Raw genomic sequence first — 25,040 nt, 5'->3', positions numbered from 1 at the left:
AACACAAAATATAATCTGTATTTCTACTACACTGAACAATTTCACTGGGTTCTCCTTCAAAGGCTTGGAAGTAGCCAAAACTGCAGAGGTCATTTTTTTGATTTATTGAAAACAAAGCATACCTTATTAACATTTTAATAAAGAGAAGCTCTTTGCAGCGGTGCTCAGAGTTGCTCTTATTTCTCTCTGTGCAATTCCATTTTCTCAAAGGGAAAATACCATCAAGATCTGCAAGGCAGGATGTGTTAGACTGAAACTAAACACACAAATACACCAAAGCAAAATGCTTTCTAAAGGTGCTGTGTTTGTGAGAGGTGCTTGCCCAATATGTGTGATGCAAAATGGGGATGCTTTGTGAAGAAATCATCCTTGTAAAGCCATTGGTTCTGGTCATCAGACTCTATCCAATGCTTTAGTGATGATGCTGCTGATCTATTTGGGAAGTTGGCTGGCTCTCAAGGCAGAGTCTCTTCTCAAAGGCTGTTTCACAGTGAAAATATGCTCAGTGCAGCCGAGTGCATGAATGAAAAAGCCTCTGGTACCTTCTAGTCTGGCAAAATGCAGCACAAAACTCAACTTACTCTGTCTTTTCTGCTGTCCCAGGTAAGAAATGTGTGTTTTTCCTTGCTTTCTTTCATCTTTCTGCTTTTGTGCATTTGGATTTGAAAGTATTTGTGATTCAGGTCTGATTTCTGAGTAATTATACATTGCTTGAATTACTGTTTAAAGATGCAGGATCTCTGCTCTAAGCCAGTTGCTAGGAATGTAGAATCTCGTAGTTCCTTGATTTACAATTACAGCCAATTTGCCGTGTGATATATAGCATTTTTCTGTTTCCCTTCAGGAAAGGTGGTGGGGGGAATCTTTCAAGTGTCTCGGTTGCAGCTGCAGCAGCAATATTTTCTGTCATATCAAATGCTGCAACTTTGATTTGCCTCTCTCCTCTGTGGCTTTTGCCGGTTAGAAGGCTGTTACAGGCAGCTCACGTTATTTATTGCCTTTTTTTTTAATAAAAAGAAGAGGAGGGGGGAATATGGAGGAAAAATAAAATCAGACCTTGCAAGAGGTTTCCCTTCCCCGTACTCTCCTGGTAGACGTGTAATACTCTGTTAGTGACTCGCTATGTAGCCTCTCTCTTATTAAATGTAACAGATCCCCCTCTGCCAGAAAGCAGAGGCAAAAACAGCCAGCCTTAAAAACACGGAGCTGCCGAAGCCCCGTTGCTGCTGCCTGTCAAAGCACGGCGGCTCGCTGGGCTCTGACTTCTCAACACCTCCCGGCTGCTCTTTTTCTCCTGCCGCTGTTGACAGGGCTCACTTTTTTGGGAGCTCGGAGGAGGTTTGGAAATCCTTTGTTGTCCAGCTTAAGTGCATCCTTCCTTCTTTTGTCTTAGGGGCTCTGTAAACTCTTGTGCTTAGTGACAGTGGTGCTGATATCCTGAGCAGGGATGAAAGTTAATTCCTTTTTGCCTCGCGAGTGGGTGGTTTTGTTAACCCTTAGGGGGTTGGTGGGTTTTGGAGTGTCAAACTAGTGCTTGGGACGCTGAGCCCAAGCCCTCGTGTCCGTGTAACTACGATCTCCAGCGGGCATTTGGTCTGCTTTTCCAAAATGGGATGATAAGGCGAAAAATTGTGAGGGATCATCATTGGGAGAGCTTTGTTGCCGAGAGGAGCCACACAGTGTGGAAGGAGGAGGCAGCAGGGTGAACTGGATGCGTGCATGCTGTGGATCAGGGGTAGGGTATTTAGGTCCTGGTTTAACCTGATAAGGAGTACACACATGACCGTGGGTGGCGGAGTTATGGGACAGCGGGAGACTCGGTGACTGGGGATCTGCTGTGAGCAAGCACAAAGGCATTTGGGTGGGTTCGGAACAGTCCTGCTCCAGGGAGTGTAACAAATGAAAGCAGCTGCTTTGGGCCGTGGATATGGTGCAGAGCAGCGTGTGCTGGTGACACACACAGGGCTCCTTGCAGGGCCACTCTGCCTGCCTGGGTTGGGGCTCTGTGGCTCTGTCCCAGGGCTGGCCCGTGGGCAGCTCGCCAGCTCTGCTGGGACTGGCTGAGCTGCTGCTCCTGGGAGGGCTGGGGAGACCCAGAGGGCTCCTGGGGAGAAGTTGTCACAAGTGGGCAGGGATCCAGCCTGGGCAGGCAGCTGGGCTGGCAAAGCTGCCAGTGAGCAGCAATGCTCAGGGAGCAGAGGGGCTGGGGGAGAAGGCACAAACAGTGCAAAGGTAACCTGTGGATGTACTGAACTGGTGCTCTCTTAGCTTGGCCTGAAGACCTCCCATCTGGTTTCCTTGGCTTTCTCTGTTTTTAGTGGTTTTTTTTTGTACAGCTACTCTAGCACACCACTGAATTAATCAGCTTGACTTTGGATTTTCTTCAGCGGCCCCTTGTAGTGAAAGCAGTATGTATGTGACAGAACAGGACAGTTTTTTAAGGCCTATTAAACATAGCTGCATTTTTTTTAACACTAGTATCTACTTAAAATTTGACAAGGTGCAGACACCTGATTGTGAGAGCAGCTGTGCAGTTTATTGATAACTTTCAGCCATGCTTCAGAGTTTCTTCCCTTGCAGGGCTGAGATGAGTTCTAGTGTAATGCAGGGCTGAGCTTGTGGTGCTTTAGCACTGCTTTATGTTTAAGTGTTTAAACTGCACTCCACCTTCTTTATTAGCATATACATCTCTATCTGGCAATGTCTCTACCTTGTGACTTAAGGCATCTCCACGTTTCCTTTATAGATCATGTCTAAGAGTTAATGAATTGGGGAATGAATCAGGCTGTAATATGGAAGCATATGTAATTCTGCCTTCAGGTATAGGTTGAGTATTGGCAGGTTAAAGCATGAGTTGAAGTTGATGGCACATGAGGCAGAGAAATGAGAATTACTGAAAGGCTGCTTGGCTTTCCTCATTGACACACCACACGCACAACTTTCATGTGACAGGAAAAGTAAACAGAAGAATGTGAGAAACAACATATTAAACAAATGCAGCCATCTGGCTGTGTAGTGGTTGTAACACACTGGGGCATCTTTTTCTGCAGGTTTTCTTTTTCCCTCTCTTAGGAGTAGCAAGGATGTCTCCTATAATGCAACTCTGGTGGAACCAGAAAAGCTCAATTTTGATAACGTTCTTTCTGAGCAGTAGCAATCTAGTAATGCAATACTCTCTGTGGAAGAAGATAGGAACAAGTTAATGATAGCAAAATTTACAGTGTAGAAAAAAGTTTGAGGAAATTCTGATGTTAGTAAGAATATGGACTATAAGAGGTTTATTTTTTACCAGTAGATCATGTCTAAAATTAGTAGCTTTGGTTTTGTGTCGTCTTGGTCTGTATCTAATTCAACTGCATTTTTAAGTATGAGATTTTCCTTTTGAGGCATTAAAAGGATGAAAAATCACTTTTTCATCTCAACAAAGCAGCCCATCAGTTATGTTTGTAAAAACTGTGGTACGGAAGGGTAATAAATTATTTTTTTTTTCCTTTTGCAAAGGTTTAGTCTACACTACTACTGCCAACTGTTTGTCCTTATTTCACCAAGAGGAAAACTGAACATTAGATGGAGTAGTAACTGAGGAAGATGTTTCAAGTAATCCTTTAGTTCAGACTCACCTTTAAAACTCCGAAGCATAACTGTAATGTACAGCTTTATTGATCTGAAGCTGACAATAAAAACTAAATGTACTCTGGTAGCTTATGCAGTTCCCTGTACAGGGTACAGTAAGCAGTAAATACATACTCTGATCCGAGAGATTTAAAAATCTGTGTGTTTTCCATTTTTCCCAAAGGATATTTTCTAAAGCTTGTATGCAAAATGTTTGTTTTAAAACAAGTTTTTCCACAGCTTTTCTCTTGTATGTTACACATTTCATATAGACAGACAAATCATAGTAAAATTTGTAAATAAAGCTTACAAGAGGAGGAACCCCCCCATATTTTTGATAGCTTTAACTGTCATGTTTCAGTGGGTTGCAACTAAGTCAATTGGAAAAAAGTATAGATTTTTATGAGCTTGTCGTTAAAATGAATAGAGAAAATTAGTCCTGAAACTCTTTCCCCTAATGCAGAGCCCACAGTGCTACATTCCTGAGCTTTCAGTTTTTCAGGTTTCTCCAGAAGAGGGCTCCATGCACAGCTTGAAAGGCAGCGCCCAGGTACGGAGAGCAAGAGAAATTTATCAGCTGAAAGAGAAACAACTTGTTCACACCGAGTCTGTTGGCATAACGTTACAAACTACACTCAGATTTTGACCAAGTATTTCCCTGTTCTATCACGTTGATTTTTTTGTATAAGAGTGTTTATTATTTGGGAGTTCTAGAGAAATTGCTTAAAAAATGTTAGAACAAACTCACTTGCCAATTACTCAGTGCTATTATTTGTACTGATAAGCATTTTGTGAGCAGGCTGACACTTGTTCCCCACAGTTTCAGGCCATTACTCTTGGTTATGTAGTCAAAAATGATCTTCCATTTGCACATCTCATTCAAAAGATGGTTTCCCAAAACACAGAGCCATTCCAGCAGTTAGACTGTGCTATTTCTCAAATATTACCCAGGGGGAAGGTTGGCACCTGGTGAGTCAGTGTGACTTTTGGCAACAGCTCTACCCTGTAAAAATACCCTTCCATAGGACCTGACCACAGTCCTTACTGCTAAGCAAGGAGGTTTGTTATAGTAGACAAGAGGAAACTGGTCATGAAAACACTCCTAGAGTTGTGGCATTACAGTGAAAACACGTTCTGTGCATCTCCTGAGACTCAGTCTTTCAATTTAAAATGTAACTCAGGCATTATGTTGGGACCTCTTTCTGTTTCTGATGATCAAAAATCGAGAAAGGTTGTCCTAGCCCATGTGGTATTTGTGCTATGATCCACTGGGAGTTATTTTTAGTGACCTGAGAGCTAGGAAATTAGTACTTCTAAAAGCTGCTCCATGGAGCAGTGCAACAGGAACTATTAGAACTACATAGGTGGCAATGGTGATGCCTCTTCAAGGAGACATCAAGTTGGGCCTCTTCCTTTTCTTCCTGTTTGCTGCTGGATAAGTAGGCTCTTCCTGTTCCATTAATATGTAAGAACAAGGTAAATAAGAGCTCTTAGTATAACAATCTTCCTGAATTGCTACTGGAGTCCCATCTCTAACCTGCAGCTGCTGGATTGGACCGATGTGCTGCATGTCAGGACTTTGGGCTCGGGTTTCAGAGTTCTTCTATCAGCATAAGCCTTTTGGGAGGAGGGGGGTTTCATTTGGGCCTTGAAGCAGAAAGGTCAGGTTAGTGAGTTTAATTGTTTCACGGAAATAATTTCTTCATTCCATCTTTGATAGCTACAAGCACAAAATTCACTGATATTCCGACTAAAGCTTCATCTGTGCAGGCAACAAGACAAATCTACCATGTCCACTGGGGAGGAGAGACAGAATGAGAAGGATTTATCATCCTTAGGAAGCTAAGTGGGCTACAGCACTTCCCAGTTAACTCTGGATGATGTTAGTGGGTTCTTGATGGTGGCCATATGGTTGCACTGTGCCCTGCCCTAATCAGCAGACGGATGGGACCAGCCCAGATGGGAGGCTGGGATTGCTGTCACTTCACGTGTCCTGCAGCAAGCACAATGGAGGTGTATACAAATCAGTAGGATATTAAATGCCAAAGAAGCAAGAAAATTAAGACTTGCTTTATTAACCACTGTTTCATTATTCAGAGGTCTTGGAAATTTGCCCAGTGCTTTATATTTGTCTGTGTGTGTGTGTGATGTGGACTGTATTCTCTGTCAAATGGAAGAATCTAATTCTTTGAAAGTCTTCCTGTTTTGTATGAGGGGAACTCATTCTGCTGCTATCTTAGCCAGTATTCTACTGTTTTGCACCAATAGTTTTCTTGGCTAGAGAAAAAAGAAGGATTTTGAGATTTGGTTTGGTGGAGCTGGTTAAAACAGTTCTATGAACAGACTAAAATAAATATGAGCTCTTCAGAGTGGGGTGAATCTTTTCAGCACACAGTGGTTATCAGTATCTCTAACCACTTGGAAAAGCTGATTAAGGTGTTTAAATAACTTTGATATCTATGAATATCCTTGTATGGCTCTCTAATTTGGTGTTGCTATGAGCTTTGTTTTTAGAAAGCTGGACATCCCTTCAAGCTTTTGAAATATCTCAAAATTGGACACCCATATGCAGCTGTCAGAAATAACTTATTATTGCCTAAGGTTCCTTAGACTCCATTTGATAAAGGTTCTACTCCTCAAACTATCATAAAAAAGCCCAACAAACACTAATAATAGCTATCTATTTCAGTCTTTTTTTCTCCTGCTGTGAACAACTAATGCTTAATTCCTTTTTAGTAATGGCAGTGTATATATTTCCAAAAGCTAATATTTAATTCCCAAGGACTTTGCAGCCTGTGTATAATGAAGAGCAAATAACTCTTGTGTGTATGAAGGCTGTGTTAACAGTATGGACAGCAAGTGGGTTTCTAAAAGTTTGAAGATGTTTTTGGCTTCTGAGCAATCCTGGCAGATGGATCTTGTGGAACTTGTGAATAACCAGGGCTCAAAATGCTGAAAGCCACATGTTCTAGGCCACTAGGATGTCCCAGCGCTGTTATGTGACTGTACACAAAGAAATATGTGCACACACAACTTGAATGTAGGGTAAGAGGTGCTCCTCTGCAAAATATCTGTACCTGGAAGCTCAGGTGGCCTTTACTGAAGGTTCCTGTTGGTTCCCCCCTGTTCTCTCCTGAGCTGTGAGAAGTGAGAGAGCTCCTTACCTGCTCCAAGGCAAGGCTGACAAACTTGGCTGGAAACACAGCTGAGGGAGTGCTGCTTCCATACTCCAGTGGCAGTGACACATCTGTGGCAGAGGCAGAAAGAGGATGAATAACTTCCATTGCTTCAAATCAATCCTCAAAACTGTTGACACACTGAGTTTTGCTTGAACTGTTGTGCAGCAAAAAAATCCAAATGTTTTACGGCGTACTTATCATGCTGATAACCGGCTCATCAACTTCATAAAAACTTAATCTATTTCTTTTCATTTTCTTGGCATAACTTGGAATTTCTAGAAGGATTGCTGTGCAAATTTTCTATAAAGTCTTGGAGTCAAATGTAGGGATTTTGAACCCGTAAGTGTAAAATATAAACTGGCAGCTGTCCATGGGGTCACTGTATAAAGACAGAAGTTCTAAGCTGCTGTCAGTTCACCTGGATCCATTAGGGAGCTATCCCAGCACAAATTAGGGGTGTGATCCACAACATATAATGATCAAGAAAGGGATATCATGGAAAGTTGCCCCTTCCTTACCCTACTGTAGTTTTCTTGATGTAAGATGATCTTTGAAATGTCTAATTACATTTTAACCATGAGCCAACTCTTGGTAACTGCTTGGGAACAGAGAAAACCCTGGCAAGAGTGTTCCCAAGACCTTGCAAGGATTTTCCCCATAGACAAACTTGTTTGCTTTGTGTTCCTCTGCTACCAAATAAGGTGTATTTACACATTTCTCCAGAGACAGCCCTGCATTTCCCCTGAGGACCCGCTTTTTATCAGACAACAAACAGCTATAGCAAAATGTGAGAGCTGAGCTAACACTGCTCTGTAGTTGACAAAGCAGGAAATCCAGAGCATCTGGTACTTTGCTCTTGAAATGTAAAGAGCTGGAATTAGCCATTAGAATTGGATGGGCATATCCTTCCCCATTAAACACATTGTTTCAGAGTCCTGTCAGAGGAAGCTGAACAACTCCAGCTATGCTATGCAGCAGGAATGGATATCTCAGCTGCAGGTTGGAGCTGTGCAGTGTGGTGAGATAAATTAAAAGGCTTTCAGCTTGACCTTCTGCCAACATAAGGAAATGGCCTTCCAAGTGCCAGGAAGTCCTGGGGCATTATCTACCATCCTTATTCAGGTGAAATGTGAAATGAAAATCTTGTGGGTAAAGATAAATGAGAATGAAATTACAAGAGAACAACACATAAATATCAGGTTTGATTTCTGGGCATTTGTATTAGCCTGCTACCTGAAGGTTGTATTGTGTGTCAGGCAAAGTGGTTTTACTGTTGTCCAAAATGTTTGTTTTCATAATTCATGATCTGATTGAACTAACTGGACTCTGGACTCTATAAATCTTGATTTATGAATATTGATATTCCTGTCAATTTACTGATTGAGTCACAGCTCTGACCTGAACACTAAAGTAGTTAGGTGCATATTTGATCATCTCTCTTTAATGTAGAATCATAAAATGGTTTGGGTTGGAGGGGACCTTAAAGATCATCCAGCTCCAACCTCCCTGCCATGCACAGGGACACCTCCCACCAGACCAGATTGCTCTGAGCCCCATTCAACCTGTCCTTAAACACTCTTTCAATCCATTCTCCTCCTAGCCCATATTTGAGCTCTGGATTGTCCCAGCTTACATGCAGGACTTTGCCCTTGTTGAACTGTGTGTGATAATATCCCTGCAGGAGCCTGGAGTGGGACAAAGCTGTAGGGATGGTCAGTAAAGCCTGTCAGCAACAGGAAGCACACCTTCTTACACTACATTCACTACTCTTCAAGGCTCTGACATCTGCTCCTAGTTTGGGAATCATTTCCTTCTGATGCTTTTTAAACTGAAGGATCTCATTTCAAAATGATAAACAAGAATACAATCTCCAGTTTTAAGTGTTATCAAAACTTTTCCCTGATTGTTGATCCATGCATTTTAGCTATAAATATAGGAGTGTGGCATTCTGTGCAGTGAGGATATTACTTATTGTAATCTGAGAAAAGAGCAGCTGATAAGTTTGGATGCAATGTGTTATCAGGAAGTAAGGTAAGGATGCTGGGAATAAATAGTTTTGTCTCTTGTGGAAATTACTTCTGGTGTTGCACGCCTCAACTTGAGTTTTCTGTGTTTGCAGTAGCAAAGCACTGCTGCTCACACTAATGTGGGAGCAGGTCTCCAGTGGCTGTGGATTGATTGCCTTGCCCCGCTCGGTGTTATCCAAGTGAAGGATGGTTGATGTTAATGCCAGGTGCATTCCTACTGTGCACACACTGGAATGCTTACACTGCTTCTATTACTATGGTATCTGAGCACCCCACACATGGTAATGAATTTATCCTTGCTTCCCTAAAATAACTGCTCAGTTACGAGAGGAACATTATTCTGAAATGGGAGACAGCCTCCAACATCTGCCTGTTTCAGTGACTCGAGGTCTGTTATCTCACTTGACTAATGATGTCTGCTGCTGTCACTTTGGCTGCTGGTGTTGATTCAGTGGTGACACTTCATTGTATGCTGGAAAGATTAATTCTGATTGGGGGGAGCCCAGAATAAATCCAGTCTTCAGGCCAATCAGGAGCTGGTGTGTTCAGTATTACTTTAATCATGCAACTCAACTTTCAAAAATATAATTAGTTATGATTTGCCAAAGAACTGCTTATCTCTATACAGCCAGTTATTTGCATAGAGAGGAAACTAAGAGAAAACATTTAGGTAATCATAACTGCACAGAGTTCTTTTAGGCAGAAGGAAGTGGAGTGCACTTGCTCACAACTGGTGTTTGTATGATGGCTGCTGGCAGAATGATCAGCTGGAGCAGAGGAGGAGGAGGAGGCTGCCAGTGCTGTTTACACTCAGGGCATTTGAGACCTGGGGTAGAAGACAAGGCAATCCACAACTAACTATGCCTCCAGTGCTTGGGTAGGGGAGAGCTGTTGGATATTTCCACTGCCATGGGAGACATAATCTCAGTGGTGGAATATTTCCCCCACCATCTGTTCACTGGCAGAGGTCACAGGGTTACAGAGGTTACTCCTCCCTCCCCTCAGTCTGGAGGAGGCAGGGCTACTAAAATTTGGGATCCCTTGGCAGAAGGTGAGCTGGTTCATGGCTCTTCTACTCTGATGCCCAGCTTCTGAAAATGTGATGTTGCTGACTTAATATGTCACGGTTCATGAGATGTTGGAATTCCTGGGAGGATTAGGGCACACGGATGGACCACTTGTTACATTCCCAAACATGAGAATCTGTAGACTCGTATGGACTGTTGAAAACCAATGTCTGACTTTATGCAACAGCTATCTCTTGCATGGATTTGTCTCTCTGAAATGAGGATTCAGTTTTCTTTCACTTGCTTCCCAAGAATACAATTTTCAAAGCTTTTGCTCCCTCGGGAATCAAAGGCACACAAGCACACAACTTGTTTCCTACTGTGCATGGGAGGTAAACATTGATTATGGGTAGCTGAAGGAGTTTGGGTAAAACAAACTGACTTGGTTGTCTGCAATAGCTCATGTTGAACATGAAGAAAATTGTTTCTACGACTTGTTCTTGACTTCTGATTTCTCCATGCTGTGTGTTTGTGGAGTCTAGCTGGGATACGTAGGAATAAAAAGCCATCACGCACAGCATGAATGGTTCTCCCTGCCTTACCTCCAGGCTGCCTGGAAGCATCAGCATTCCTGTAATTTCCTTGTTCAAATTACTTTTGCTCTTTTCTCCTCCATCTGCCTAAAATAATTCAGATAGTCTGAGTGCTTTTAGTTTTTTACCCTCAAACTTTTTTCCAGAACTCCTGGTGTTGGGGAAAGGGTGAATAATTTTTATTGCTCTGGCTTACCTTCTGTTAGATTGGCTTCAACAGGCACTGTTGTGAAGTCCTTCCCTGTTCTTGCAGTCCAGCAGTTCTAGCTGCACATGTGGAAAACAGAATTTAATTTGTCTTCCCCCCTGATGGTGTTAAGTTGGTGATCTTTGGAGCCAGAAGTTCTGGGACAGTTATTTGGTAACAAACCTGCTGACACAGCCGCTGAATTTCTTGTCCCTTTCCTTGACTGACTAAGGAACACAAGAAAAAAGAGCAAACCTTAAAGCACAAAAAAAGCAAAACCAAGGGAAAAGAAAAACCAAAATGGTATTCAATGTGCTGTAACTTTCTGCAGCTGTCAGGATTTGGAAAGCAGCCTTTTATATTTGCCATACAGTTAACAGATGCATACAGGAATGGAGCAGCATCCAGCCTGATTCTTGCCTGATTTCCACATCTTTTACTCACAATCTTGCCTGATAGCTTGGGCTGACACCCATATCCAGAGCTCTTGCTCGTATCTGGATCTGAAGTTGTTGGCATCAGGAAATGCTAATACCCTTTCATACATATTTGTCTGTATCAGCATCTGGTTTCTGAGAGGCAGGAAATTTAGTCCTTTGTAGAACTCCATGCCTGTTTCCAGCATTCATTAACTGTCCAACTGCAGAACTCTCCTCTCTCCTACATTTTATGTTTTGCTGGGACTTTGTTACCACTTGTTCTATGTGTTGATGGACAACAGTTATCTCTATTGCTTGATGCTTTTGGGTTTGTGATCATTAGATCCATTCTACTGATACTTTGGGAAACTTATCATATGAATGAAAACAAAATTGAGGACATGCCTTTCTCTGACTGACTGGTTGGAATGGGAATGGAGAGAACAGAGGACTGACTGGGTGTGAGGCCAAACCAGCCTCCATGGCAGGAGAGCACACTGCAGCTTCTTCTGAAACTCTTTGCACATCACTTCTTCAGCTCTCAGGAAGTATTTTGTGTGTATCACAAAGGTGACTTGCCACATGTCCCTTGGATAACTCCAGCATGATTTTTAACTGCTTGCTGAGCATGTCCCAGAGAAAATGGAGAGCGAGGAAAGGGCCAGAGAACCTCAGAGGGGAGGCACAGCTCTGTTATGGCTTCCTAACAATGGATATGAAGAAAGCCAGATATCAGAAAAAGCTGGGCAATGTCTTGCTAATGGGGTAACTGTTATGAGGGATAAATGCTCCAAAGTTTTGTCAGATGCTCTGTGAATTCCCCTCTCTTACCACTTTTCTAATATATAACTTCAGACTTGTGTCCTTTCTCTTGTTTTCTGACAGCTCTTAGAGGCCAGCTGAAGAGCAAAGATTAAATGGAAGAGAACCTGGTTTCAGGTACATTTGCAAGCTGGCTGTTAGTTTTCTGCAGGGGCCTTCCATGCTTAAAAAGGAAACAATCCTCCCCTGACAACTGAGCACACAATTCATGTACAATGGATCTACTTCTGACACTGTATTTCTGGGGTGTTTGTACGACTCGTGATTCATCTGGCAGTGCTTGAGTTCAAGCACTGATAAAGGCAACACAGCAGAGTGCAAATACATCTGACCTTTCAAAACACTGAATAGAAAACAAAAATAGAAAAATAGTTACTTGGCAGTTTTTCTTTGTATGTGTGTAATGACTGAGAGCAAACTAGTGTTATTTGTGCCTTGGGAGACTTCTCATCCTGAGATCCACTGTTCTACCTGCTGTTTGCAGGACACTGTGTGAGTTGCCTTGACACTGGAGTAGAGGTACAAGCCAACGTTGATTTTCCCCAGTTTGGTGATTGGCCTGTAGTTCGTGCCTGCTGCATCCTAAAATCTTTGCTGTTTGATAAGCTATTCTTGTATAATTGGCTGGTCTTGGCTTAGTTTTCTGATAGGCAGGAGTCTGCATTTCAAGTGTAAATTTTCACTGCAAGTGTCACTTTGAATCAATAGCACTGATACAGAAGGCTCAGGGATCTGTGGAAAGTTTCTGCCAAAATTCTGAGTTAGCTTGGATGCAGCCACCTCATAAGAGTGCTGTGAGGAACTTTAAAAAGGCAGTAACTCTGTGGGTGCTCTGGGTACCCCTGTTCAGTCTGTGCTGCAGAGCTCAGTGTTGCTTGAACCTCCTCCTGGAAGGGCTTGCCACTGCCACTCCCCATGGCATGACTGCTCCTGGGGAGTCTGTGCAGCCCTGAATAAGGCTCCAAATATGATGGGAACTGAAGATCCTCCTTCCTTTTCCTCATAAAACTGTGGCTGATTTGTGAGCACATTCCTTTGCTTTACAAGCAGAGGAAGTACATGCAGTACATCTCTGCCAGCCTACAAGCTGGAGATGTACAGGGTGTGCACAATTTTGTGCCAGGTTTTGGGGGTAGGAATAGGTTTGGAATGAGGTGATCAGGCTAAACTTTCCTCTTTAGCCCCTTTGGGGAAGGGAGGGAAGGTTATGCAGCACCTGGGTAGGGCTCTGGTCTAGTATTGCTACAGCTATTTTTGGTATTTCTAAAACTACTTGGCAGTAGCTGCACTGGAATTAGGATATTTTTTGGATCTGAAATTTGGATGTTTTTGGTTTCTTAGCTGCAAGTGATTTATTTGTACTACCCTGGTGCAGCAGAAAGAAACATTTTTCCCTTTTAATTACACTTTGTTATTCCTTAGTTCACTGTGCAGTCACCTGCTGTGGCTGTATGAATTTCATTAACAACAGATCTTGAGCAATCAGGTTAACTAATAATCAGTTTGTCTTTGAATTTGCCCCTTTTCCATGAATTTGTTGGGAAGGGATAAACTATCTGATCATCTTCCTTAGCACCTGAAGAGAAACCCCTCTGGTTTCATTCAGTGCTGTTGGCAAGGCCTCTTGCTGAAATGGGGCTGCTGGACTGTGAGGTTTGGATGCTGGTGGACCTAAAAAGACAGGGAGAAAAAGTGGGGTTGCACTTTAATAGGTAGGCAGCATCCTTCAAGGAAGGGATTCCTTGGTGTTCTGTCTTATTTAGTAAGTCTTTGCTGTAAAATATGTAATTAATCCCTGGATAAACAGCACTAGTGTATCAAACTTGCTGCCTTTTCCAGTTAGGGCTTTAACTGTTCCCTTAGAAGCTGTGCTCCTTTTTGCATGCTTTTTTGGACTACCCTTCTGGCCCCAAGACATCTTATTTGTGTAAAAGCCCAGATTTGGTTGGTCAAAAGTAGGGCAGGGAGCTTAAAAAATAGCTGTGGCTTTGAGCGTCCTTAAGTTGAGGAGGGTTTTGAGCCTTGGTCTTCCCCTTGCCCATCCAACTCCGTGGGGACTTTGACACTGGTGTGTCCTTTTTTTAATTTAACTTCTCTCTTCAGACTGTGCTGCTTCACTAAGAATCAGCATCATAAAGCAATGCCTTTTCCCACCAGCCATATGCATAAAGCTGACCTTTGGCTTGAATGCAAAGTTAGGTGTCAACCTCTTCCCATGACCAAATATAACACAAATCACACTGACAGGGCTTCCAGGGGGCTGTGGCTGGGGGGGGGAGGTTGGCAGTGAATGTTTGTGTGAATGCCCTGTTTCCACGTGGACACCCTCCCTTGAGCCCTGCCTTGCTTTGCTGTGCTTGGCTGATGTGCGTGGGTGTCAGAGCTCACCCTGGGCACCAGGGAATGGCTGCTGGTCGTGGTAGGGATAACTGCACTCTCAGCACTTGGAGCTTTGCTTCTCTCTGAACAACCTCATCCTTCTCGAGCATCTTGATTTCAAGTGTCTGTTGAAGCACTGTAAACAGATTTCCTTCGGCTCTGCAGCACTACATGCTGTGTTGCAATACATTCTGTCTACTTTAGAGCTGTTAGTGATTCATTAGTTTACTGTTCCAAAAAGCAATTCCAAAGGGATCACTCATCCCCCTGGAGCAGTGAAGGTATTTTCAAGCTGGCTACACAGTGCTATGGCAGTTTTTTTTTTGAGGCTTGCCTGGTTGCAATCATGTGGCAGTGATACTGCCAAAGGCTGCCAATTCAATGGAGGATTGCACACAGATTCCATGGGTGGGAACTTGCAGTATTATTAGACATGGCTAATAATAGTTCCTCTTGACTTCTGAAATGTCAGAGTGGTCTTGTGAGTAACTGTAAAGCTTTAACCTCTTGCTTGCCAGCAAGAGTAGTCCCTGACATCTTCAGCACTGCATTGTACTTGTGATCCAGAAAGGAAGTGTATTGGAAATGAGGAGTCTTAATATAATCTGTGAATTGGCTAGTATCAATGTCTCAGAGTTGCTGCATCAGTTTGGTGATCCAGGACTATGCCCTGTGTGTGTTCAATGTCTGGAAAGAGGAGCTTCTCCCATCTGGAGATTCCTGAGATCCAATGAGCATCCTCTGCTTCAACCTCCCTGTCTGCAAGGGGCTTTGGAACCTGTTAGTGAGAGAACTGCAGTGTGCTATTAAAAAGGAAACTATATAACATAAAGAAGTAAGTCTGTTTTCTTTGAGAGGGGTCAGTTACTGTCTAACAGACTGTGCTGGAGTCAGATCTCTGGGGTTTCTGGAGTTTGTCTCCCAGACCAGTCGCTCTAGAACTGGTCCTCTGGCAGGGAACAATAACTCTGATGTGCAGAGAAAACTTCAAAAGGTTTCAATTGTTTTATGAACCAAGTGAAACTAAAATATATATATATACAAAAAAAAATCTCTAAATGCTCTATGGAGCTAATACCCTTTCTTACATTAGCCATTTATTTCCTTTTGCTGTCTGGTGCATCCAGCAAGGCACCAGCTGTGTATGTGTCCAGCTGCAGGATTTTCTGTAAGATCTTTATGGACTGCAGGAGGCCAGGCAAGAAGGGATTTTGACACGTTGGCTCCAGAGTAGCAGAAACTGATAAATAAAAAAACTACAAAAATAAGTTCTTAGTCAAAAGGTGCTAGCATGTAGAAGAGTGAGAAATTAAGCCAGGAGATTGTGTTCCTTTTGAGGCTGTAACAAAAAGCACAGCTCTGAGCAGATGAGCTGAGTTTCAACAGATGCCACACATTTGTGATTTGACTAAAACTGGGGCATTTACCTCTTGCAAGTAAGAACTGCATGGGCATTGCATCAAGGCAAGCAATGGAGAGTAATGCAAATACAGGGACAGATGACCTGCATCCAGAGTGACTCTTCTCAGTTGCCTTTTACAGCTGTTTATTATAGTTACAACCACCTGGATGTGTCTTTCCAGGCAGAATGGCATCACAGGGGGCTGTGATGAACAGGACACAAGGAGGGGCCTCACTTTCTGTGTGCTACTACAGGTCTAATTTTTATTATCCTGACTTCTGTGAGAAGTTAAATTATGATATCACTCAGGAGCAGGGGGAACTAAAGTGCAAAGCAAGAAGGTAACTTCTGCAGAGCCCCATAAGAAGTCTTTATCAAGCAGTCACAGCTCAGGAGCCCCAAATGCTTCAGCAGTACCTGTTGACCCTGGTAGTGAGAACCCTGAGCAACAGCTTTGCTGTGGGGTCTTGGAAAGAGTCACGCCCTAGTTCTGTTTATTTGAACTAAAACTTCAATTACAGTAACTATTTTGTATCTTAATGAGCAATCCATCCCTCTATTTCTGCAGTGCATTCAGCTGCCAGCATTCAGCCCTTGTCCTAAAGATACATTGCAGACTCCTTGTGACAATGAAGATGTATTTTTAGTGAGCTTGGGGAATTGTGGTGAACAGAATGACTTCACCCGAAGGGGAAGCTTGACTGTTGTCATTTTGCTCTTGTTCAGTAATCCAAAATACATCATCAGCACCAATGCTTTACTAAAAGAAAAATAAGGTTACAATCAATGGGGTTTTAAGAATATTTTCCTTTCTCCCCTAAATTTCCTTTTACTTTTTTTTTCTGGAGTTCTTTCTATGTCATTTTTCCCTGCTTGGTAACTTAAATTAAATCTTGCTTGTGAGCATTTAAAACAAGTTGTGTGCTTACAAATCTGGGAATAAAAGCAGAAAAGGCTTATCTTGTAATAAGCTTTTACTCCTCCTGTATTTATTGTACTTCATACCCTCTACCCTCTAAATCATGATAATCAGGCACTGAAAAACATATTTTAGAGGAGGATCCATAGGAGTCCTGGCAGATGGACAACAGAATACTCTCAGCTGCTCTTTGCCATCGCTGGATAAACCCCATCTTGCACAGACTCACAGGAGTCATCAGATTGTCCTTTATTTCAAGTTCATCCTTTGTCATCCTGATAAACCTTAATGGGCAAATGCATTTGGGGGATTTTGAAATGAAATCCTTGGAGCTGCAATGTCAAACGACTCAGTAGCACACGTGACAATTCCTGGATCCCTGTTTTTTGTCACGCTTTAAACTTCTTGAAAGAATCAGGTTCCTCTTCTCTCCTCGTGCTGTCTGCAGTCAGCAGCGATCAAAGCAAGGAGTGCAGGTGGCCTACTAGGAATGCTTCTCTCCTTCTGCGTGGAGGAACAAATGACTCCACTTTCCTCCTTCATTGCAGTAATGTGCTCATCTCCCCACTCCTGAGCACAGACAACAACTCTTAGAGAAATATCAGTGCCGGCACTGAATGCTCCTCAGATGGCTCCAACTGCCACATTAGTCACTCCTTCCCTTTGTTTGTGGTTTTAGTCTGAGCTGGTCCAAGGGGGGAAACAGTGACAGAGGAGTTATCTGTAAAAGCTTCCCCATGGGACCAAGTTGATCTTTCTACTTGTAGAACTCTGTGCAAACCACAGGTGTCCTATGACAATCCCCAATGAAATACTTGCTGAAGTCTTACATCAAACAACCTGCAGCTGACTTCTGCAAATGGATTTTTTTTTCCCTTTATAATACTATTCAAACTAGAGGTTCAACCTAATAGCTAAGAATTAGTTATTTGAATAATAATTCATCAGGCTCCTGCATGTGAAACACTTGGTAAGAAAAAAAGTAATGATGGCCAATATAAGTGCTATAATTTAAATAAACATTTGAATTTATGGCAACCATGTGTGTATATCAGTTCAATACTAGCTCTTTTTTAACTTGTGATTAAAATGCTGTATTCCACCTAAAACATACAAGACCTTGAAAAGAAATGCTTGGTTTATTTATTTATTTTTAAAATTCATTCTCATTTTGGCATTATACTTGAGAGCAATAACTGTGATGGCATTCCTAAAAATCTAAGATGTATATGTGTCAAGTATCAATAACGGATAAGCATTTTATTTGTTTTCTGCTGTTAATACATTTTGCTATTACCAGAAGATAAAAATCAGGTTTTCTTTCTCTGTTGAATCCTTAAATTCAATTAAGCCAGGATTTTGTAAACACCACCATGATTTGAAAGAGGGCAAACCTCCCTGAGCTTTTAGGGAACATGTATATGTCTGAATGTCCTTGCTATTATCATAACTCTAATCATTGTAAGCTGCAAGGCCATTCAAAATATTATCTAAGCCTTGACAACACCCTCAGTGTTAGTACAATGCATTAAAAAAAAGAGTCTTTTGTGCAATGTCTGTCTCAAGGACAAGCCACCTAATTAACAGACCTGCCTGAAACACACACTGTTCTGTTTGTCTTTATTAAGACATAATGAAGTGTAGAATTCAATTTTTTTTTTTTTTTTGAGTCAGAATGATCTGGAGAGAAGCATTTCATGGTAGAGTGTGAAGAAATGTGAGTGCATTGGGTGCTGTAGTCAATGCTGAGTGGATGAATATACATGTTGTGTTATCCATCCACGTGTGAAGGTGTGGATGAATGCATGTGAAGGGTCACGCACACAGCATAGGTCAGGCCACAGCACAGGTGAGTTTTGTGTGTTTTGTCATGCCAGAAATGCTTTTATTTCTCCCAAAGGTAACACTTTGTAACTCGTCATTCTCTTAACTATATTCACGCCTCAAGCTTGAAGCTTCTGAACTTTCGGGACTCACCTCAAGTTCCTCTAATTGAGTCTGAGATGCTCATACAAAATCCAGTCAGAACTTGGTTCTTAGCTCTTTTTTGAACCTGTGTGTGTTTTTGAACACAACTCTCATTACTGGTATGAAAGTGAGTGCTCAAATAAGCTGTTTGGAAGAGCAAGGATTTTGAGTGTCTTTACAGCTTCAAAGTAACCTGGTCCAGCTGTGCACTAGACCTGGGGGTTTATGCTTGCTAAATTGTTACAGTGAAAGCAGTGACAAAGCAACAGCAGCTGCAGCCCAGAAATGTGCACGGAGTAGTTTGAAGGACCGGTCTATCAGAAGTACAAATAAAAACTCCCCAGGTTCGATGGCCTTTCAAATGTCTGGTTGTTATCCTCAACAGTGGCGTTCAGGACCATGTGGATCCTTTCCTTCCTGTGCTGTTTTAGCAGGCTGCATCTGATAATTTTTAACCACAAGTGCTCCCTGCCTAAATATGCAGCTTTACAGGAGGAATTTCTGCTCTGGACAAACATAACTCCTGTGAATTGCAGCCAAAAGGATTAGGGACTCTATAAGCCATAGGAATTCTCACTTAAAGACTCTGGAAATACTCATTCACGAGAGATTACTGATGTGATGTTTAAAAAGAGCCTGAGAGCAAAGTGTCAAAATATGTGCAGACCTTGGAGATACATCAGGTGTAACTATATGCAGGGCAACTTAGAGCAGCCCACAGAATGGTGTTTTTATTTTCCCCTGTGGTGCAATGTTACAGCAGAGAATGGTGTATAAAGGGGAAAATGGAATGTGTTCCCTTTTTATTCCTCCCGCTTTTAAGTACGGTGACACGTCCTAATTTAGACCTAATTTTCATTCCTGTAACATTACTTGTAATAATGTCTCAAGTCCTCAGAATTAATTTGACTGGAAAAATTCCAGAAGGACTTTCAATTTTTCTCATTAAAAACATTATAGATGTCTTAATTAGGCAGTGTTATTAATGGTAATACTACTCAATTTAGAACTACACACTTAAGATGTGGTTACCTCTAGCGTGATTAGTCAGAGGAGCTCTGCCACGCAAGGATGCACACCAGAATTTTGAACAGTTAAATATTTAGAGCCAGATGCTCAGCTGTGTAAATTGTGTGGCTACTGCAGCCTCAGTGGAGCTAGACTAATGTACATTAACTGGGGATTTGGTATCTAAAGTTGTAAACAATCGTTTCCGGCTCATCTCCCTCACTAGTTCTCCTTCTCCTTTCTAGTGTTAGCTTGTCTTTTCTCTCCATGCTGGAGTAAGTTGGTGGAGTAATACAGACATATGTTCTTGTCTCCAGCAGAAGCTCTTTAACTGCTGTAACTAAGCTGGAGCTACTCTGCACTTTCTCTCTTTCTCCATGCTGTCCCAGGGGGGATTTCGCTGACTTAAGTGAACCTGCTCCTGATTTAGAGCACAGTTCAAGGACCTTTTCCCAGTGCCTTCGACTCTAAGGGGCTCTCTTACAAGCTCTGGGTTGTGGTAATGTGCTTCACTTGGTGAGGACCTGCTGCTGCCACATGGGAGGGGAGAATTAGATGGAATGTTTTATTTGTTTGCCTAGACAGAGGTTTGCACCAACTTCTAAAGTCCTCTGTGGACCGGTCAATGTCTGTATTTTCCTGTTAGATGATTAAAAGGAGCTATTTAAATTTGCTGTATTTGTGCCTGGCTTCATTATCACATAAGAACGTGTGACAGGTTTCTCTGACTGTTGCTCCTGTTTGATGTTAGTGATGTTTATTGTGATTGTGGATGGGAAAGGCTGGTAGCCACGTGGGCTCTCACAGGCTGCTCTGTGACTCCATTTGGGGAACTTGTACAAAATAACACCTGTACTTTGATTATCATCAGGTATAAGACTTCATTAAAAAAATCATCCTCCAGGCCCCCTAAAATCCCACAACAAATGTCCCAACTTCTTTAATTATTTGGGAAGTGAGGTGTCTAAATCTAAATAGAATGTAACACAGCAAGTTTTTGCATGTTCTGTTGTTCAGCAGTCCCAGGGTTTAGATTCCAAGCATTTTCAGCGTGTAAAATGTTGCCTTAGCTGTGGACGAGCTCGTTTGCATGGCAGAAAAAGCTGATTCTTGCATGAACTGCATGAAACCCAGATTTGTGTCACCCTGCAGGTAGTTCATGGAGTGAACAGTCATCGTGCATTCAGGTTCAGATGGACAGATGTGCACAAGGCTGTTAAAGCCAAAGGCATCTGGATGTGTAATTGGGATATGGGAGAGTACTGAAATCTCAAAATGGTACAGACATTGGCATCTGTTCACTGATGTATATAATGACAAGTTATTTGGGGTAGTGGGGTGTGAAGCTTAAAAGGAGCTTAATGGCTTTTCCTTTAATAAATCATCTGACTACAGCAATGTCATCTTTTATTAGCTTGTAATTTTGTAAAAGTTAAAATCGAGCATAATATTGCATATAATTCTAGGACATCTGGTAGCAATATCTGCTAGCAGCTGTTTAGTACCTGAAATATAAACAAAACATGATTTTATCCATAGTTGTTACAGTTAATTTTCCTGGAAGTACTAGTTCTGGAGTAGATGCACTAGGAAATAGATCTGTTCAGAAGAAAGAGTGAGTGAAAATCAAGATATGGTTCAAAACTTGATCAAATAGAACAGGACTGCATAAAAAGTGGACTAGGAACACTGTTGTGTTGATAAAAGGATTTTGTTTTCTGCTGAAATGAAAGAAAAAGCTTTAAAAGAAATCCTAAAATGAATTATGGTCCTTAACTACACTGTGCTTTGGTGCTGAAGTGCATCCTATTAAAAGTTTATGATCTGTTATAATTGTGTTCGTATTGGGTTTTTTTCCCAACCTATTCCTGTAAAGGAAGTTATAGTGTGTTGATGTGCATATAACGACACTGCTGGTGCTTGAGCACTAGAAGGGAGGAAAAAAACAACCCCACAAACCAAGCAAAGTGAAAATGAGGTGACAGCAGTGCTTTCTCCCTTCTGCTTTTACTGTCTGGCTCTATCTCAGAATTCCAAGGACATGAGTGGGCCATGCTGTCCCATGGAGCAGAGAGGGTGACGGTGCCCCTGGGCTGCTGCAGTTTGTGTGGCACCCGAGACACAACCAGGGGCCTGCTCTGAAGCTTCACCTTTCAGACTTTGTTTCTGTGCAGGGCATCAGGTGGATTTGCTCACTGAGGGGGAGAAGATGATGTAGTACCAGTTGCACCTGCTGAAGCTCCTCTTGACATGGGGAATTTAACTTGTGCTTCTGACAGGGGTGCTGCTCATTCAGTGTATTTCAGACACACCCAGCAACAGGAAGGTGCTTTATGGTACAACTGAACATGCACAATCCTGAGTTTTTCATGTGGCATGTCTCTATAAGCTGTTCCTTCTAAATCTTACCCCTGTAAGAAGCAGATCTTAGCCGAGTAATCTGACTGTAGCATTGCTGTAGCAGGTTCTGGTAGTTCTGGAGTCAGCAGTGGGATTTATACAGGAGCAGAACAAGAGCTCAGAATATTACAGGACATCAAAAGCTGTAGGTGTGGCACTAGTATATTTTCCTTCCCTCTTGATACTCCTTTCCAGGTACTTCTGGGGTGTGAATTCTGTTTGGGGTACTAATAGCAATCTATTTATCCAGTCAGGTTTTAACTGCCTGTACAGAACACTATCAATTCAGGGGGAGAATAACGTTAATATTGGACACCTGAATAGATTTACTCACTCTGTGTTTATGAGAAGGACCCCTGGTGAGTGCAAATGGTTAACTGTGATACTGGGTGTCTCTTTTCCCTTTTCACTTCCTAGTAAGGGCACAAGAGGACTTTCAGAACATGGGTACAGTGATGTTTATTTCTGTCTTGGTGCACTGGTTTCCTTTTGATGTTTGCTTATTTCCAGGAGTGATTAAAAGTCACCCATCCAACATCTTGATCTGTGCCTACCAGCAGTCTGTATATCTGCTGCAGAACAAGTAGACCTGTGCCTCTGTAGTCACAATTTTTGATTCATTCTGAGCACACTTAACTAGAAAAATTCCTAGTTTTCTGTTGCAGTGAAACGACACTTTTTAAATGGATGATTCAGGTTCTTTTACCTCTAAGTTCATTTTAAAAACATTATTCAGTATGGATGTTCAAGTGTAAATAATTTATAATCATAGCCTCATGCTAGAGGATGCTAAATATCAGTAATTTTGTATTATAACTCATTAGGGATGACATTTGGGCTCCCAGTGGGCTGACTGTAAAACTCCCCTGGCCTTGGTAATGTCAGGATTTCACCATAAGTATTACCTAAAAAATCAAATGATGACGTTTCACTTCTTACTAAATGTAATTAATCTCAGTTAATTGCCTAATAATTTTGAATGTAATCTTATTCTGAAGGCTTGGAAGTGCACCAAAGTGTGACCTAGACCCTGTGGTTTTTAACTCATCTATGAAATAGAAGTTTTTGTCTGTGCATACATGGGGTACTTGTATTCATTTCTAAGTGCTTTCAGGATCTTGGCTTGACTGTGTATACTGAGTATTCCCTTGCAACTAAACCCAAGTTGTTGGTGTCTGGAAGATGGTGCTCTTTCAAACAGCAAGTGCAACAAATCCTCAGCAGGTTACAGCTTGAACAGGAGAGTTTTCAGTCTGTATTAACAAATTAGAATTTTTAGGTTGGGAAGCCCTTTAATATCAAGTCCAGCCATTAACCCAGCACTAGACCATGTGCTTAAGTACTCAGTCACCTTCAGCACCAGCTGCTGTGCCATGGCCTGTTTGCCTGACCTGCTGGTGGTGTCCTAGTCTCCAGGACTCCCCAGGGGCTTCTTTTATGTGGGTGGGGGGCCTTGGCCATGGATGGTCCCAGCCCTGTGGTCTGCAGGCTCCTGAAATTTCTCTCAACATCCCTGGAGGTTCTCCTGCTTTGGGACACCCCCCTGTGCACTTTGCTAAGATGTTCTAGTGCAGATTGTGCTGGCACTGGGGCCTCTCACTTTGCAAAATGAGGCTCCTCTCTTGGCAAAGAGGAAAGTGTGGACTTGAGTCATCTTTGGAAGGAGAACGAAAAGGAGTGTGAGCGAATGCTCTTGGCATCAAACAGGAAAATAAAGAGGATACAAATCCACTTCCTTGTCAGCTTCCTCTGTCCCTTGAAAGATAGATGGCCTGAATGGGAAGGAGGAGGTCACAATGAAAGGAAAAAATTAGGTCTTCAAATATCCCAGATAGAAGGGACTTCATCCTACAGCCCTTGAGGTGCCACGAGCTGTTGTCATATGTGCTTAAGATTACTTTAGCACCAGCCAACAATCCTGCTGCTGTCTGTGTCTATGCTGCTAAACTCTCTTCCTCTGCATGAGGAGATGGCTTCTGCCCTGTGCTAATTCCCAAATGGGCCGGTGTGCTGTAAATGGAAATAGCAGGGATAGCACAAGAGCCTTACACAGAGCCAGCTGCCTCTGAACGTTTGCAAACTGTGCAGACTTTCTGTTTGTGCTCTTTGTGGTGGGCATTGCAGACCGTAATTGGGTCCAATGCTCCCTGTGCAGGGAATAGAGAGCACAGGCACTTCTGGCACTCCTGGGTTCTGGAGCTGAGAACTTGACAGGTGTGACTGACCTTTTCAGTTCCTTGTAGCCAATAAAGCCATAAAAGGTAATGACTACTTTACCTTAGGTTATTTTATCTCAAGCTGGTTAAGATGGCAAACACTGATTTTATGAAGAGCATGTATGCCAAGTATAACCACATCAAGAACTTTGTTATGGCTGCTTTTCCAATCTATTTTATCCAAAGCAAGCAAAAGATTTTCATTCACTTGATTGGGGAGAGCTTCGGTGAGGTTATTGCAACACCTGTCTGTTAGAGAGAGACAGATTTTTGAGGCTTCAAAACTCAACTGGAGGAGGCCCTGAAGAGTGTGGTCTGACTTTGAAGCTTTGAGCAAGGAGGTTGGACTAATTGACCTCCAGAGTCCTCTTCCAGCCTCAAGTATCCTGTGACTCAGTGGTGATCTCGTTATTTGTAATACTCTTCTTGCCAAATGCTCTCTTTTCTCCTTATGGACCTATTTATCTTGGAAACTGCAATTGGCTTGTGGTGCAACCATAGCTTTTAAAAATGGGAAGAGTAAAACATATATATATATTGCAAGGGGAATGACTCCCTGGTATGACCATAAACTGAAAGTAGCTTTTTTAATATCTGATAAACAGGTGGAAAAATTTCTTATACTGTGAGTATTTCTGCTTATGTCTTTCATTCCCTGTAATTCATGCTGGCTTTTTGATGGCAAAACAGAAGTGCAACTTGAATAATTTCCCAGCTGACAGCTGATGGGCTTTGAATTTGGCTTTCTGTTCCTAGCAAAGTAATACAGGTTTTCTACTTTACTGCCTCTGTGCCCTAGTAAGTGTGGGCTGTGCTTACACTTATGATATTTATTTTATGGAAAAAAGTTCTTTCAGTGTTGAATTGTAACCATTAAACCAGTTCTAAACTTCATGCAGTGA

At 42.2% G+C, this 25,040-nt stretch overlaps 1 protein-coding gene across 3 annotated transcripts in view; it reads left to right on the top strand.

The window, feature by feature from the left end:
* Window positions 1-437: 437 nt before the first annotated feature.
* Window positions 438-25,040, top strand: part of CDH13 (cadherin 13) — a 426,216-nt gene continuing 401,613 nt past the window's right edge. For all 3 annotated transcript variants that reach the window (XR_007628446.1, XM_050311304.1, XM_050311303.1), the window contains exon 1: window positions 438-603. Coding sequence is in view for 2 of the 3 variants with exons in the window: in XM_050311304.1 (XP_050167261.1) it covers window positions 559-603 (45 nt within the window). In the remaining variant the exon portion in view is untranslated. The remainder of the gene's footprint in view (window positions 604-25,040) is intronic.

Source organism: Myiozetetes cayanensis, unplaced genomic scaffold (genome assembly GCF_022539395.1).
Source record: "Myiozetetes cayanensis isolate MyiCay16 unplaced genomic scaffold, myiCay2020 scf16, whole genome shotgun sequence".
Classification (NCBI taxonomy): domain Eukaryota; kingdom Metazoa; phylum Chordata; class Aves; order Passeriformes; family Tyrannidae; genus Myiozetetes; species Myiozetetes cayanensis.
This window is presented reverse-complemented; position numbering and strand designations above follow the sequence as displayed.